This window comes from Colossoma macropomum, unplaced genomic scaffold (assembly GCF_904425465.1).
Source record: "Colossoma macropomum unplaced genomic scaffold, Colossoma_macropomum, whole genome shotgun sequence".
Classification (NCBI taxonomy): Eukaryota; Metazoa; Chordata; class Actinopteri; order Characiformes; family Serrasalmidae; genus Colossoma; species Colossoma macropomum.
The window spans coordinates 1,086,926-1,104,455 of NW_023494808.1; the positions used below are offsets into that span (position 1 = coordinate 1,086,926).

General features: G+C 39.2%; 1 protein-coding gene across 1 annotated transcript; it reads right to left on the reverse strand.

Moving 5' to 3' along the window:
• Positions 1-2,315: 2,315 nt before the first annotated feature.
• Positions 2,316-13,437, reverse strand: LOC118797885 (cytochrome P450 3A30-like). The gene is made up of 13 exons (XM_036557180.1): positions 13,172-13,437; positions 11,717-11,810; positions 11,518-11,570; positions 8,773-8,872; positions 7,619-7,732; positions 6,782-6,870; positions 6,441-6,589; positions 4,875-5,002; positions 4,653-4,737; positions 3,738-3,898; positions 3,171-3,397; positions 2,684-2,846; positions 2,316-2,557 (listed from the first exon to the last, which is right to left on the reverse strand). Exons 1-13 carry the CDS (start codon positions 13,240-13,242, stop codon positions 2,435-2,437), a joined length of 1,557 nt encoding a protein of 518 aa, XP_036413073.1. The 5' UTR covers positions 13,243-13,437; the 3' UTR covers positions 2,316-2,434.
• Between the last annotated feature and the right edge of the window lie 4,093 nt (positions 13,438-17,530).

Sequence of the window (17,530 nt, forward strand, 5' to 3'; positions counted from 1 at the left end):
ACTGTACAGCGCTGACTCTCACTGCCTTCATCAGCCTCTGCTGTCAAGAAGCAATAAACTCCAGCTCCTACAGTTTGCCATATGTTCTGGAACTTTCAGTGGAACCGTGATCTGTGGTCAGATGAGACCAAAAGAGAGGTTTATGGCAACAAACAGCAGAGGTGAGTTTGGAGTGGAAAGACTGCCATGCAGAAAAGTACCTCATCCCCAAAGTGAAGTATGGTGGTGGATCTGTGATACTGTGGGGCTGTTTTTCTTCAAAAGGCCCTGGACAACTTGTCCTGATTCATAGTCTCACAGACCATCCAGTACCAGCAGAAACTAAATCAGAACCTGACCTCCTCAGCCAGGAAGCTCAAACTGGGCCATAGTTTGGATCTTCCAGCAGTACAATGATCCAAAACACATATCAAAATCAACTCAGAAATAGTTCACTGACCACAGAATTCATCCCCTTAGTTAGGCTAGAATCAGCCCCTGACCTAAACCCAATATAAGACCTGTAGGATGAGCTGAAGAGGAGAGTCCACAGTGTGGAGCTCAGAATCTGAAGGATCTGGAGAGGTTCTGTTTGGAGGAACGTCTCAGATCCTTGAGCCATGTGTTCTCCAGTCCCATTAAGCATTATAGGAGAGACTCCTATAATGGGGGTACAAGAAGGGGAACCAACAACTGTGGCAAAATCTTTATTTAATAATAAGATTTAGTTTTTTTTTCTTTCAATCATTATTCTTCAAATAAAGGTTAGAATTGTGCTAATATGTTGAATGTAAGATCAAAAAGAACGTTTACCAGGTTGCCAGTCTTTGTTAGAGGGCACTGTAGACAATCAGCCTGTGTTAATGATGTTTTTAATAACTCATTCTTTCATAACAAAAGAATAGGCTTCATTTTCCAATCACAGTATGGATTCTTTGGTCACGTGGTCATTTTGACGAAAGTGTTTTTTGTGTTTGCAGTGCGTTTGAGTTTGCAAAGTGTTTTCAATTGAACTATGAATAAGGTCTTGTCTGCCACCGTACTTTAGAGCTTTAGCATTTTTTCAATCCCAAAAGCATCTCTCTCAGAAACTAACGAGGACATACTCGTCTGTTGGACACACTTTAGTTCCTGAAAGTATTAAGCATGTCTGAGGGCGATTTCTCATCATTTCATACAGATCGACATTTTGTTTTAATTTTTAATAGCTTAAAAGTTAAAAAAAAGAAATATTTATTACTTTATAAATAATACCTAATATAAAAGTACAGATGTGAGTAAAAAGTATAAAAATATTAAAGATCTGGCACACTTCAGAGTGGAGATACAGAGGGACAAGTTGACTACACATTTACTGCAGTTTACACTGAAATAGCTAATGAACATCTATTCAATATTATAAATGATCTGTTCTGGTTGGTAAACACACTGAAAACCAGAGAATATTTCCTGCACAATTCATGCATCCAGCATAAATAGTTCAATAGATATGACTTATTACAGTTTTTAGCCCTTATTTCAAGTCAAAAAGGCCATTAGCACTTTTAAAGTCTAAAATTTTGCCTGTCTGCTGGGCACAATGACATATCTATGATTTTTTTTTTTAACATCTCATAATTGAGAAAGCTTTACTGCTTTAAGACCAAAACTTATCTGACAAAATTATACTGTGGAATGAGTAGCACATGCCACAGTTTGACATTTGCTCCCCATGTGAAAAAAGTCAATCATTTTCTAGATTTGCGGAAAGTAATAAAATGGCAAACATGTATTTGTGTCTTCTGTGTTTTGGTAGCAAGACAAAACTTAAAGCAAAACTTAAACCGCTGCAAGTTTTATGCATCTAGCATCCATAATTTCAAAAGTTATGACTTATTAAAGTTTGAAACTTTTTCTGCGGCACCATATTGACAGCACTATCAAGAAATCAGAATAATATTTTACTCGCTTACTACTTTCGATGTAACGACTACTCTATATTTTATAAGGTGATCAATAAGAGATGTAGGATGCTGCTGCAGTGGAAAATGCAGTCAAAACTGCAGCTTTACAATGTTGACATATTTACGTCTGCATGTTTGTACAGGAATCGTATGTTTGGTTCATTAACTGAGTAAAAACAGTAGCTCTGTGCTTGGCCATATATCTCAATGATACAATTACTACTGAATCCTCTTTAAATGTCTTTGAATTTATACATAAATAAACCAAAATCTTCGGTTACTTTTTCTGCAAAGTAGTAGTCATCCAGATATGGAGAACTGTAGAGTATAAGCAGGTCAATGAAACACCCACAAGAATAAATACAAATAAAAAAAGATGACATTACCAATATATTATTATGAATTTGGGTTTAATATGGACTTTTCTTCCTATAAACTGTTACACTTGAAGAACATCTAGAAAATGAGGTAATGCTGTAGAAAAGTATGAGGTGTCCACATGTACAAGGAGCCTATGAGCTAGAATGGTTGTTGTTGCAGAGGTCTTCAGAGTGGGACACTTTTCGGGGGGTGAATTTGAGTTTGATGGGGTCTTTTGGAGCCAGCAGTCCAGTGACGCCCAGCTCTAGAGGAACCTGATTAGAAAGAGAGAGGCAACAATGAGATCCAAAGTCTAGAACAGTGGTCACAAATTAGATTAGATTAAAATGGAGATACATTCTGAAACTGAAAGTCATCTAGTAGTGTTAGCATAGTCTAACCTTTGTCTCATCACAAACGTTGACATCGAATCTCTGCAGTATCTCTACGATGGCCAGCTTCATGGACACCAGAGCAAACCTCATTCCAATACAGTTCCTGGGTCCTGCACCGAAAGGCATGAAGGCATAGGGGTCTATACTCTCCTTATTCTCCTTAGTGAACCTACACAGGAGGGGAAAACAAGATAGAAGAGTATTAGAGAGCTTTGAAGGGGCTACCTCGTTAGATATTGTAAAGTAAATGCCCAGAAAATGAAAATCTGCAGACAAGAAGACGCAAAAGCCATAATCAAATCAAGCAAAAACTTAAAATATTGAATAAATGATTTAAAGAAACAGTTTCATAATAATGTAAAAGTTATTATTGGGAATAAATTAACAGAAAGTATTTATATGACAAGCCAAACTTGAGTAATCACTTTCCTGTAAATATAATTCTAAACAATGCAATGCGTAACACTCTGTCTGTTCTTGAGTGGCTTTCTACCTCTCAGGGTTGAAGGTTTCAGGGTCAGGCCAGTGTTCTGGGTCTCTATGGAGAGGATAGACAGGAACGACAATGACAGAGTCCTTGGGGATGGTCAGGCCGTTAATCTCCACCGTTTTCTTGCAGACTCTTTCAAGCCGAGCAGCAACAGGGTACAACCTGAGTGATTCATTCAGAGCAGCATCCAGATATTCCATATTCATCACTGCATCGTAATGAACTGGAGCCTTAAAAAACAAGACACGAATCATGTTTGCAGGTGGCTAATATTGTTGTATGTATTTTGTTAAATAAAACATTTATTTGGATGTAATTTCTGCTTTTCAGTGCACTACAATTGTTCAGTTTGGTCCAGGGTTCCTCAGGGGTATACTCTAGGGTCTTTTCACTTTTGTTGTACAGGTAAACTGCACTGCAATTTGCGGTAAGAAATACCTATAACTCCGTAATCCACTGTCTGAACTGAAATGCAATCTGTGCAACAATCATTTTGACATCTACGTTTTTGCCATTTGTTTGCAGCATTTATGCTTTTGTGCAAGTGCACTGAAAAAGAGAGTCAGTTACCTTATTGGGGAAGGTCTGGTCGATCTCTTCTTGAAGCTTCTTCATCGTCTCTGGGTTGGTGGCGATGTTATGAAAGAAGAAGGACAGAGTGCTGCTACTCGTCTCATAACCAGCGAAGATGAAGATCATTGATTGGGACAGGATCTCATGATCACTCAGACCTAGAAAGATAAAACATACATAAACAAGCATACATGAAAGGACAATCGTAAATGAGTGTAATGCTGCATTCAAATGTTTGCACCTCATATCTGCATGTGGCCGACGGCAGCACGATGACTGTGGTTTACTGGTCTAAATGGATGATTATGAAGGTTTTAGCAGTGTAGATTGTTTACTTAAGGTGGAAAAAGGCAGGAGGACGCTCTGTACCCTTATTTTGGTTGCTCCTTGTGTGAAAAAACATATATTTTTCCAGATTTGCAGCAAACCATGTAAGAGTAAACATGTTTCTCTGTGTCTTCTGTGTTTTGGTAGGAAGACATTGCTTCACTTAAAGTGAAGAACAGCCTCTGAAATGTTTATGCATCAATAGTTACAAAGTTATGACTTATCAAAATGTGAAACTTCTTCTGTAGCTTCAAACTAAGATTATTATAGTGAATAGGAATGTATTTTTTAACTGGGTTAAACTCAACAACAAGAAACTGAGCATCCACAGCTCCCCAAAAATCATCAACCGGTTTATTCCACCGCTGCCGTCAATGGCAAAAGCTGAACTCTTGAAGGAGTGTTCCAGTTATCACTGCGGACTGCGGAACGTTGCCGTTGGCAGGATTTTCCATCACAGCTCCATTAAAAACAATGGAATATCCGGTTTGCCATTGTCTGTCTAACGCAAAACAAAGAATAGATCCTACAATGAAGATCGATCGAAACTAATCAAGGCTCTTTTTAATGGAATAAAAGTAATACCATTCCAAGAGTCTTTGACGTTCTCTTTTTCTGATTTTTCTGACTTCTGAGAATCTATCATCAGCTGCAAAAGGTCCACTCGCTTCTGCAGGAAGTGAAAAACAAAGAAACCAATCGGATCTAAATTATGTTGCTGAAGATCGATTGAAGTGAGAATCCAAAGTAAAAAAGGCATGTTATTAGTTTCTCAGATATTCCTTTTCCACATTCTGATGGATGTACCTTATTGTCCTTGGCGACACGTTCTGATTTGATCTTCTGCAGAGAACCGTAAAAGAAATCAGTCACTGCTGGCGGGAAAAAGGCAAAGTCCATTTTCTCCAGCAGAGGTGCGACAAAGGGGAACAGTGCTAAAAAAGGAGGACACAAAACAACTGTCATTTTTACTTCTTATTCTAGGAGCTTATTATTGCCAGCAAAAAAACGTGATCTAATTATGTTTTGAGAAGTTGGCATGGTGCAGCACTGATTAATTAAACAATGACTTCTAGTTGGGCTAAGTTAGTTTCTTTTTATGCTGAACAAAGTCTCTTAAGACTGTATAGATGTTTTTAAGATAAGCCAAAATTATGTACACAGAGATTGGAAAGCCAAGCACAGTATACAGCATTTTTTTAGCAAATATGTGCTCCAAATTTAATGCCTGCAATTCATTCCAAAAAGCTGGGACACATTTATCACTGAGTTACATTACTTTCCTTTTAACAACACTTAATATTCACTTGTGAACTGAAGATACTTCAGTCTTCATCTGTGCAACCGTATGGGGCATTTTCATTATGGCCCACATGTTTTCAATCACTCTCTGATCATGTGGCTATGCTGGTGTGATGTGCAGAAAGTTCCTTGGTGTTGTCTTGTTGAAATAAACATGGACGTTTCTGATAAAGATGGCATCTAAAAAGGTAGCATATGCTGCTCCAATATGTGCTCAGTGTTGATGGTGCTTTCACAGATGCGCAAGTTACCCATTAATATCCCCCACACCTTGACAGACGCTGGATTTAGAACTTTATGCTGGTAACAATCTGGGTGGTAAACAATGTCAAGTATTTCCAGAAACAATCTGAAAGCTTGACTCATCAGACAACAATACATGTTTCCACTGAGCATCAGTTCATTTCAGATAAGCTCGAGCCCAGAGAAGTCGGCAGCGTTTCTGGCTGTTGTTGTTGTTGTTGACTTCCACTGGGCATAGTACAGTCTTAACTTACATTTGTGGATGCAGCGACGGACGGTGTTTACTGGCAACGGTTGGTCAAAGTATTCCTGAGCCTATGTGGTGATCTTCATCACAGAAACATGCCAGTTTTAATGCAGTGCTGTATGAGGTGTCGAAGGTCACGGGCATTCACATGTGGTTTTTAGCCTTTTTCTTTATGCTCAGAGATTTCCCTGGATTCTGCCGAGGGTGAAATAACTAAAATCTTTGCAAACCCTGACTGAGGAACACTGTTCTTAAACAGTTGGACTATTTGCTGATGTATTTTTTGTAAGGCGTTAAGCCTTGACTCATCCTCGCTCATAAAGGACTCAGCCTCTTCTGGATGCTCCTTTTATACTCAAGCAAGATCAGAGCACTGCATTACTTTACGTCACCTTTTATCAAAATTCCCAGTCTTTAACTGCAGCTGTACCAACTCTTTTGGAACGTATTGCAGGCATCAATTTCTAAATGAGTGTATATTTACAAAAAATATTGAAGCTGACAGATAAAACATTACACATCTTGCCTCTGTACTGTTTTTGGGTTTATACAACATTAGGATATTACAAATGATGCATTACCAACAATGAGGAAAAGAGGTTTGAGGAAGTCAAATTCGAGCAACTTCTTGATGTTGGATACAAACGGGTCGTTGGGGTTGTTTAGAGAATCAATATCAACACTAAATGCTGTACTAGTCACCACATCCATACTGTACGGTCCAAAGAACCTGAAAATATAGTAAATACCGTCAAATCAGAACAATGTGGAAAAATTAAGTTTCACCCCAATTGAAATATACATAAGATACCCTGGTAGTAAATATATCATGATTTGTTATTGGTATTTTTATTGGTATTTTAGGATTGCTAGCACATATAGGACAGACTTGCACATCTATTGCTCATCCATGTCCACTTACTCTTTTACATCTGCTGCTTCTCCTCGCTTCGATGTCTTCTCTAGATTTTCCACTAAAGTGCGAGAGTGCATCTTCATGATGCCGAACATCTGAGGAAACACACAGTAATGAACCCCCTTGAACTAACTGTTGTTAATCTCAATGGAAGTTTATCAGTAGAGGTGTCAACAAAACAATGTTTGGCATTGTAAATGACATGACAACACATTTTTCAGAATATATGATGGAAATGGTCAATGTGGGTGAATGTAGCCAGAAGTCTTGACTGAGGACGCCCCCATGTTATATTGTTGAGTTTTTGCCTGGACGGGGAATTGAACCCTGCTTTGCTGTGCTGTTAGCCACTACACTATACCACTACACAAGAGGTTTCAAAATATAAAAGAGGTTTGGTGGCTGTCTAAGGGTACACCCTATTTTTAGGAAATTGTGAATTTGAATCCCAACAGGTCTTCAAATTTAATAATTGTTTACACATCCTTTAAAATCGCTGTCTGCATTAATATAAAATGAATTCAAATGGAGATACGTGTATAAAATGATTGTAATATGATGCTAATACTCTATGGGTTACAAATGAATTGTAGGAAGCAGAAAAAAATTATATTTTTAATCATTAATAGAGCTGGGGATATCCAGAATGGCTCATATTTAAAAAAAAGCATTTTTACTTTAATTTTGTAACAAGATTTTGTAACAAAATTACCATAAATAGACTTTTAGAATGATTCTCATTGTTCCCCAAATACTTTAAATTGTGAATAAACTATCTGTTTATGTATCGTGATCATGATGATATGTTTTCATCGTATCGTCCCGTCCTTAGAGCTCACGCACCTCCTTCAGTCGTCCGCTGGTGAAGGACGGAGACAGAACGCTGCGGATTCTCCTCCAGTCGTCGTCCTCCACGATGGACACGGCGTCGTACAGAGGGCCGTTCAGACGGAAATTCTGAATTAAAGAGGGGCACCGTTAGACCACCTGCTTACAGCCTGAGAAGGTATGAAGAAAGCTTTCAGTTCGATCTACAGATTCAGCTAAATCATTTACAGCTGTTTATACAACATTTACAGTTTAATTACCATCTGAATCAAAACAACTAATTTTACTTTATTACAGTGCAAAAAATGACGTCTTGATCTTAAATCCAGTCAATATGAGGCAGATTTACTAAGAGAGGCACTGATTACTGACAGTCTACTGACATTACGCTGGTGGTGGCGCCGCCCAACTTAACGGCTAATCTATTATAGAACTTTCATGAAAATGAACACAAACACAACTTTCCACTGAACATATGACCAGAGCTGTATAATCACATCATGAGCTTTTTGTATAGACGCTTGTTTCCACTTTCCACTTGTAGTGGAAAGAAACACAGTTTTCCCCTCTCAGCAATGCGTCCATAATGACTTGTGGTCTCAAGATTATGAAACAGTGAGTTATTGCCCTTCAAGGAGGTATAAATATTTCAAGATGAGTCATTATTTCTATACACTGAGTCAAATTATTGAGAAAATAAGCCATGTCATCATAATAATTCTTCATAATAAGCCAAAATTTGACACACTGCTGCCAGAAATGGGGAAAAAAATCATAATAGGTGCTTCATTATAATAATCTCCACCTATTATTCTGCGCCTTCGGAGGGGAACTCATATATATGCATATGCAAATAAGACAAAAGTGTAGTGATTAACCCTTTGATCTTATTATGAGCAGGTTGTTAGTTAATTGCAACAGCCAAAAACTTTCTAACACCAAAACAGAGTTTGCAAAACATGCAAAACCTTAGTAAATCTGCTACTGTAGCTAATATTTCTCATAGAAAACAGTGCCTGCCAATGAAGTAAGATCATTTCTCTAGATAAATATAGATCTAAAATAGAATGTCTAGAAACAGGTTGAAAAATAGCAACAGTGTCCTAATGAGAAATACTAGGTATGTTCTCCAGGTTCACGGTTCTCCTGAATGAGGTGGTGAAGCGTACTCGTCTGTTGGTGAAGAGGGAGTAGCACTCCTTGACCAGAATGGTCTTCAGGATGTCTTTGTCCATGATACACAGGACCGGCTGTCGAGCATCATATATACTGGAAAAGAAATCAGATTTAGAATCACAGCCCTCGCCGAGCTCAGGCTCCGCCCACAAACGGGCTCTTTCATAGCTACTGTGGTGAGATTGGACGAAAACTCCACTCAGCCTTTGTTTCTGTGTCTAATGCCTGAACTGTTTACATCAGACTGTTAAAGCAGCTGGTTAGATTTGCTGCATGTTGAGAGTCCAGTTTAAAATGCTGTGCTACTGAGCTGGACTGTAGTTTTGTAGGTAATCTAGCGAAACTAGTTGGACATTATTAAATGTGCCACCATGTCTACTTTAGCGTGACTGCAAACAACAACAATTACAAAGTGATCACTGTGGTTCTAACCTTTTTAGCCACAATATGTCAATTATTTAAATCAGCCCTGCTGAAAAAGGACCACTTGAAACCAACAGGATTACCTAATGGTTTTGCTTTCTAATAGGAAATTGGCTTAATGGTTTTCAATAGAAAAAGCTAGTTTCCTATAGAACACCTTTAGATCCAATTAGGAAACCATTGAATCCATTTAGAATCAGCCACTGGTCTTAGTAAGAGTTGTGGCCACACATTAGGATCTCGTTCCCAAGCCTTACTAAGTCATGGACACGACTTCATTATCTCATTCCCACACTTTACTGTGTCATGGACATGACTTAATTATCTTATTCCCACGCCTTATTAAGTCATGGACATGACTTAATTATCACGTTCCCACGCCTTACTAAGTAATGGACATGGCTTAATTATCTTATTCCCACGCCTTATTAAGTCATGGACATGACTTAATTATCTTATTCCCACGCCTTATTAAGTCATGGACATGACTTAATTATCACGTTCCCACGCCTTACTAAGTAATGGACATGGCTTAATTATCTTGTTCCCATGCGTTACTCAGTCATGGTTGTGCACTGTTTTTGTTTATGCAGGATGTCACAGGCGGGGCTCCGTAAGTTACCAGTTTGGAGATACTTGTTTTTTTGGGGACGGTGACGTAATGTTAGCAACTGCACCTGATATTTCCTAAATTAATATTTTTGTCAAAATTGTTTGTTATTAATTCCAAATTATTATTATATATAAATATATATATATATATTGCTGAGCAATCAAACTAATGTTAGCTTTTCCAACCTGCCTAGTAATTCAACGTTATGTAGAGACTCTAAACGAACATTATCGTGGTCCAGTGTGAATAATTTATAGATTTTAACAAAAATAAAACCTTAATTAAATTTATTTTTACCAATGTTCAGCTCAAAACAGTAGCTACAAAGGATCACGTTTGGCTGCAGAGCCTGAATCCAACAGTTAACTCTTTATATTTTTTTCCCGAAACTCAAAAAACAGCCATGTTTGTAAGGAAACACTTCTCTGCCTCTTTCCTGAGCTACTTACGTAACTATATACCCTAAAAACAGGACACGTCTTTATTCAAACACTGGAAAAACAATATAGGCTTTATGAAGCGTCTATACAGGAACAGCTACAGTGATTCCAAGAAGAAAATTATAGATCATCAGCGATGCTGTATCTCGCTGAAGCCAAAGATCATCAGGCTGTCATTACATAACATGATGTATATTGCTGCGCTCTGCCTGTGGGTATTCAGTAAAGTCAAAGCGGTCATTCTCAGAAGTAAAGTAGCCGAGTGTCAGTGTGATAAGGACTGTTATAAACACATTATCAGGCTTTTCGTGCCAGCACTACATGAGTAACCTGGACATGAATCAACATGCCAGAGTCAACAAGACTCTCAGAAACCTTCACTGATATATACGTACAGTACAGATACAGTACAGTACAGCTCCTATAGGTAGCGTAGTGTGTGTAAGAATACATTAAAGATACAGTAAATTACAGAATGCAGATATAAATATATACATCATGTAATCACTGTAAAAACAAAGCCTCATAACTTCAAAATGGCACCTTTACAGTTTTTGTTTTTTCCCCAAGTAATTTGAAAGTATCTCTACTGGTCCATTGATCATTAAATTGCCCACATTGTAAAGGCTTTTTCAAATTCTCTTTAAAAAAATCACTCTTTTCAGAAAAAGGATGATTTGGGAATTCCAGCTCCAACTTACAGAGACCTTGCGTATAAAAATCTGGTGCGCACCCAATACTACTTGGTGAGCACCTGATACTATCTGGTGCGCATCTGATAGTATCAGGTGCTGTAGTGCGCATCTGATAGTATCGGGTCCTCGTCACATAATATCTAGCGCGCACTTGATAGTATCAGGTGCTCACCACATAGTATCTAGGGCGCACCTGATAGTATCTTGTGTGCACCTGATAGTATCCAGTGTACATCTGATACTTTCGGGTGCTCACCACATAGTATTTAGTGCTCACCTAATCATCTGGTGCACAGCTGAAAGTGTCTGGTGCTCACCACATAGAATCTGGTTTGCACCAGATTTTTACTGAAAAAAATACACCATGTCCCTTTAGGGGCTCTGAATCCACTCAAAGTTAAGAATGATGTTAACATTTTTCAGATACGACATTTTCCCAACAGCAACAGGACATTACAGTATGGAAGTATATAGTACAAATGTATTATATTACAGCATGTAACAGTACGTCTTACTGCAGAATGTAAAGATACAGTACAGCTCAGTCGATCTTGGACTTAAACTCACCCCCAAATTCTCCCGTACTTCTTGAAGCACTCCAAATCAAAATATTGGAATCCCTGAAAACAGGAATGGTATAAAATGTACATGTACTGTATAAAAAGTCATAAAAATGTTGTGTTGAATAATTATATTAAATATAATAAGTCAGCTGTAAACGCACCAGAAAATATTAATAATAAGCTTGTGATGTTTTCTAGCTCACCTTCTTATATTCTAACATGGTCCCAATGAAGGGTAAAGGTTTAGGCCCAGGAACTCCGATCCTCTTAAAGAAACCATGGGGCCAATATCCATATCTGAAAATGATTTAATAACACGGTCACTCAGGAATAGAGCATCAGTGGACAGCAGCATCCAACACACACAAACTAGAGCAGCGCGTTTCCTGAGGAAAAGGCTGTGACCAGTTCCAAGGGTGTTTTAGGTGGGTGCTACAGTATCCCAGGTGGTTATAAGGGTGTTGCTAGGTGGTTGTAATTGTATCCCAGGTGGTTGCTAGGATGTTGCTAGGTGGTTGCTATTGTATCCCATGTAATTGCTATGGTATCCCAGGTGGTTGCTGTTGTGTTGCTGAGTGGTTGCTATGGTTTCTTTGGTGGTTGCTAGGGTGTTGCTGGGTGGTTGCTATTGTATCCCATGTGATTGCTATGGTATCCCAGGTGGTTGCTGTTGTGTTGCTGAGTGGTTGCTATGGTGTCCCAGGTGGTTGCTTGGGTGTTGCTGGGCGGTTGCTATGGTATCCCAGGTGGTTGTAAGGGTGTTGCTAGGTGGTTGCTATGGTTTCTTTGGTGGTTGCTATTGTGTCCCAGGTGGTTGCTACGTTAATGCTAATGTACCCCACAAATATATTAGCGTTGTTATTGGACTTCTCTCTTTATGATATAAGCTGGGTGCACAAACTTTTCCCCACTTTCACTCATATAGTAATTCAGTAGATTGTGAAGTAACTTTAAATTGACTGTGTAAATAAATGTGTTTATAATCTGCTGAATTCAGCTGTTTTTCACTTTATTTGGGGAGTCAAAGTTCAGATCTGTAGATGTTTAACTGAGAGGAACTGAACATTAACAGGTTTAATACAGATCATCAACATCCTCAACCAGCTGATACAGACACACTGACACCATCCTGTACCTGGAGACACACTGGATTAGGGTTTGGGTTAGGATTAGGGCCAGGGTGAGGGTTAGGATTAGGTTTTGGGCTGAGGCTAAAGTTAGGGTTAGGATTAGGGCCAGGGTAATACTGGTATAGTGTCCTATAGTAAACTACAGTAATGATCTATAATAATGTATATTATTTTCTCTGTATAATATTCCTGTAGAGCTCTTACAGTAATCTATAATACAGGTGTAGCATCCTGTAGTAAACTATATATTTCTATAGGATTTTTGATATAGTATATATTCCAGTACTTTATCATAAAGATTACTTATTATAGTAATACAGCTTGAAGCCAAAATGCTATAGAATATCTTATAGCATCAATACAGATCATTCTATATAAGACTTATGACATATATAAATTGATGATGACTGATTTTCCCATTATTTTGCTACTAAGTTTGAGAAAAGCACACAAAAATGTAACTTATACAGAATCAATGCTGGCCATGTTTTCGTTTCTGAATATAAAAATAATATTTAATGTACTTACAGAACCAAAAGGCTTATAAACAGCAGCAGGAGCGCCCACGTTTCAGCAGAGAAGAACCAGAAGTAGCCCATGATTGCTGGACTGTCCACAGTGGTGCAGCTTCTCTGGCTGGTTTGAGTCTCTGGCTGAAGCTCCTGGAGGAGTCGAGCCCTCAGTGGCTTCTCCCTGAAGAGCAGAGCGCTTTAAACCTCCACTGAAGGGTTAATGATTAAACACACGTACAGCTAAACCCTTTACGTTCTGAGGGTCTACGTCACCTTCAACTTTAAACTCACTCTCTCTCTCTCGCTCTCTCACGCCCACTCACATTCTTTATGTTACTGAACCTGTGAGTCAGACGGGGGCGGAGCCTGAACCCACCCTCCTATAGAAGTTGTGTTCTTCTTAGTTCATCCAGGATCTATTAGTAAAGGAACTGCACTGCTGAGTCTGGCTTCTCAGTGGAATTTTACATTCCACCTTAAATGTAATGTAGCAGCTGCAATTTTTAAGTTGGAATAGAAAACTTAAATAAGAAACTGGTGAACAACCTATATGGGGATCAAAGTCTGTTCTTCTCTTTTTGGTTCAATTTACTCTAAAATAAAATAAAAGATTTCGGAGAAAAATTCAGAATTAAGTTTAAAAAAAAAAATCCAGAATGAAGTTCTAATAAAATTAACAGCCCAAATGAAGTTCTAATTAAATTAATGTTCAAAATGTGATGCCTCTCCTTGGGTCCACTACTCATTCCATTGCGAACTCCCAGAATCCTCTGGGAGGTCACCTGACTCCGGACTCCATACAATCCACCTATCCGCGTTCAGCCTCTCCTGATTATTGATTAAAGCCCAGCCAGATGTCCCTGAAGTACACTCTGACCTATCAGAGGTTTTTAGTAAGAATAAGGCTACCCAGTTACCCCCTCACTGTGATTACAATTGTGCCACTGATCTGGCGGAGGGCGCGACCCTTCCTGAGTCCCGAATATATCCAATCTCCTAAGAGGAGGAAAGGACCATGGAGAGTTAGTTTACGGACGACTTAGAACAGGGTTTTATCCCGGCCTTCCACTTCCCCTGCGGCTTCTGGCTTGTTCTTCGTCAAGGAAAAGGATGGTGAGTTATGTCCATGCATTGACTATAGGGGTCTTAATGGCATCACGAAGAAGTTTCCTTAGCTTTAGAACAACTACATAGGACACAGTAATGCCTTTCAGCCTAGCCAATGATGCCTCCATGTTTCAATCCTTCATCAATGACGTGTTAAGAGACATGATTGGTCACTTCGTGACGATCTATATTGATGATATTTTGATCTATTCTCCCGATCTCGATACACATGTTAGACACATCTGTCAGGTCCTCCAGCATCTCTTGCAGAATTAGCTTAATGTCAAAGGTGAAAAATGTGAATTTCATCTCACTAAAGTGGCCGTGGCCGAATAACGTGCCCTTTTTACGGTGAACTCGAACACACTGTGGGTGATGAGCCCAGCTGTCAACCACTGGATCTTCATAATCGCTCATGTGATGCGAAGACGAAACTGAACCCTCTGGGAGCGACAGGCGTTCGCTAGTTGTCATGATTGTTTACCTCTGGACGAGCCATGTGAAGCATTGTTCTTCTGCGCATGCGGGTCGGTTTAGGAGCTGATCTGTTCAGACAGATGTTGCATACAGGTCACATTTAAAAGAGATCAAAAACTCTGGAGGTCAGGGGCACCCCTATCTATGCTGTTTGGCAGGTGCTGGACTCCAGACGCCATGGTGGTGTTCTGCAGTATTTGATTGACTGGGAGCTTCCAGTCCTGAGTGAAGTTGGGTGCCCGCCTCTGATGTCCTGGACCCAGGTTTGCTGGCCGAACTCCACAGCCGACACCCTGAAAAGCCTGCTCCTCGTCCCAGGGTCATCCTATGAGACGATCATGACCAAGTTCCTGTCCTGCCCCTGTTGGGGTTCCTATCCTGTGAGACCTCATCGTTCAAGCACCACAATGGCACCCGTGGGTGGCGGTTGCCGTGGGTGGCCTCATTCCTCATCTGTCCCGGGCTCCTTGGGGGGAGTATTGTCACGCCTCTCCCTGGCTCCACTACTCACTCTGTTGCAAACTCCAACTCCCAAAATCCTCTGGGAGGTCAACTGACTCCAGATTCCATACAATCCACCTATCCGCATTCAGCTTCTCCTGATCATTGATTCCTGTCACCTGTAACTCATGTGTGTCACTAGTGTTAGTATTAAGCCTGATCTCCTAAGATCTCCTGACGAGAAGGCCAATTCTTAGATGGCTGTGCCACTCAGGAGCCCCTGCAGAATGAAGCTCTAATAAAATTAACGTCCAGAATGTAGTTCTAGTAAAATTAACATCCAGTGTGAAGTTCTAATAAAATTAATATCCAGAATGCCTCATATTTCAAAGGAACAAATCTGAAAATTACCGTAAACAGAAAATTACAATTGATCTACATGATTTCTAGAATAAATTCTTGTTGATCCTAAAATACGCTAAATATAAATACAATAAGACATCTAATAAAGCTTTTTGGTGCTGAGTTTTTAAGATTTAATTCTACATTATATAAGTCTTTACTGTATATACAGTGGGAAAAAATGCTATCATAGCCAGTGATTGATCAGGGCAGTTTTCTCCACCTCTGTTTAGAAGCTCTTCAGTCTCTGTAGTTAAACTGTACAGCTGATGCAGAAACACTGTAAATCTGATCTCCTCCAAAGACACACGGAGAACGTCTCAGCTGGAACAGGAAATACAGGAGCTCCCTCTTACAGAGCTGTTGTTGTGGAGAACAAGGCTGAGAGGTTAAGAGAGTTCAGCGGTTTGGTTGCTGGGATTCATCAGGCATTCCGACCTGGGGCCAGAGAAAGGAGGAGAAACAGAGTGACGGAGAGGAAAGCAGACGGCAGACTGAACTGTACAGCGCTGACTCTCACTGCCTTCATCAGCTCCCAGACTCTCTGCACTGTATCACTACAGCAGCTGAATATGACGGCATTTCAGAGTGTTTTTATAAAATAATGTTACTGGTGGAAAACTAAGCATAGAGCACAGAAAGCTGAGCACATTATACACATTTTAATACACAATTACTGTTTATTAGCTTCATTTAACACACAGGCCAAAAAAATGTATTATGTTTTACTTCTTGTGCAAATATATTAAACTCGATACATATCAAAATGCTTATTTTTGCTGACATTGGACAAGTTAGAACAAACAAATTAAGCCCACAATTTAAACTTAATTACAATCTTTGTTTTCTTATATTTGTATTCAACATTTCTACACACTGTACTGTACTAAATCCAATTAAACAGGACTAATTATGCTCTCTTTTCTATTCAAACATTCAGAAAAGCATATTAGATCATAATGTGATATAATTTATCAATAACAATAAATACTCAGCTCTACTTACTGATAAGGACACTTAGCAGATAAAAGTTAGCAGATACAGCAGAGGTGCCCAACACCAGGGGACAGTATAACACTATTTAGACAGTTTCTTAGACTACCGACGTTAAACGTGGGGGTAAAAACAGAGCCGGTTTATGAGGAGCCTGGCCACTTCCTATTTCCCCCATTATATCAAAAACAGGACTGCTAAACAGCAGAGGGCGCCCCCGAGCTAGTCCTCAATGAATGGGAGTAAATGGAGCTCAACAGCTAAAAACGAAACGTTAAAATAGTCTCTAATCACTCGCCCAGAACTTTCCTGTAGTTTTAGAAAGTAGAAGGATGGATTTCACTAAAACAACAAAGAAAACTCACCTGTTTGTTTCCTTTTTTCTACAGTAAACGGGTTTTGGGCAGCAGGACGCTAACATTACTGCTACTGAGTGCTGATTGGTTGGTGAGCGGAGCAGCTCATTGGCTGTTCGTGCTCACTGACGTCATGAACGTACATGAGACGCCGTTTTAAACTCCTATAACTCGAGTTTAAAAGCTCTTAAAAATATAACAGCAGTGTTAAAATGTTTTTTGCTGCTCTGTGTTCAGGAAATGAATGAATTCCTTTACATTAAAAATGTTTTTACGCATTTATAAACTATGATTTTGCTCAAATGCTCCACATCAACCCATCAAAAACAATCCAAAACGATCCGTGAAACTGGTATAAAAAAGCGTATAATAATAATAATAATAATAATAATAATAACATAATGACAATAATGAAGAATAGTAAGTTGGCTTAGTCAAGCCAAATTAAATATGGTCATTTCTTCTTTTTGGCTCCTGGTACCCTGTGGTGTGGCGCCCCAGTGACCCTACTGGACAAAGCACCCCGATGAAGAGACTCCATTTAAACCACTGTATTAGAAAACAACACACTGTGCATGAAATCCCCAATCCTGATAGTG

Coding starts and splice junctions, on each gene's coding strand:
- LOC118797885 (XM_036557180.1), bottom strand. CDS start 13,242: ATGGGCTACTTCTGGTTCTTCTCTGCTGAAACGTGGGCGCTCCTGCTG. Junction 6,590..6,781: donor GAAGCAGCAGATGTAAAAGA/GTAAGTGGACAT, acceptor CTATATTTTCAG/GTTCTTTGGACCGTACAGTA. Junction 3,899..4,652: donor CGTCAAAGACTCTTGGAATG/GTATTACTTTTA, acceptor TTATCTTTCTAG/GTCTGAGTGATCATGAGATC.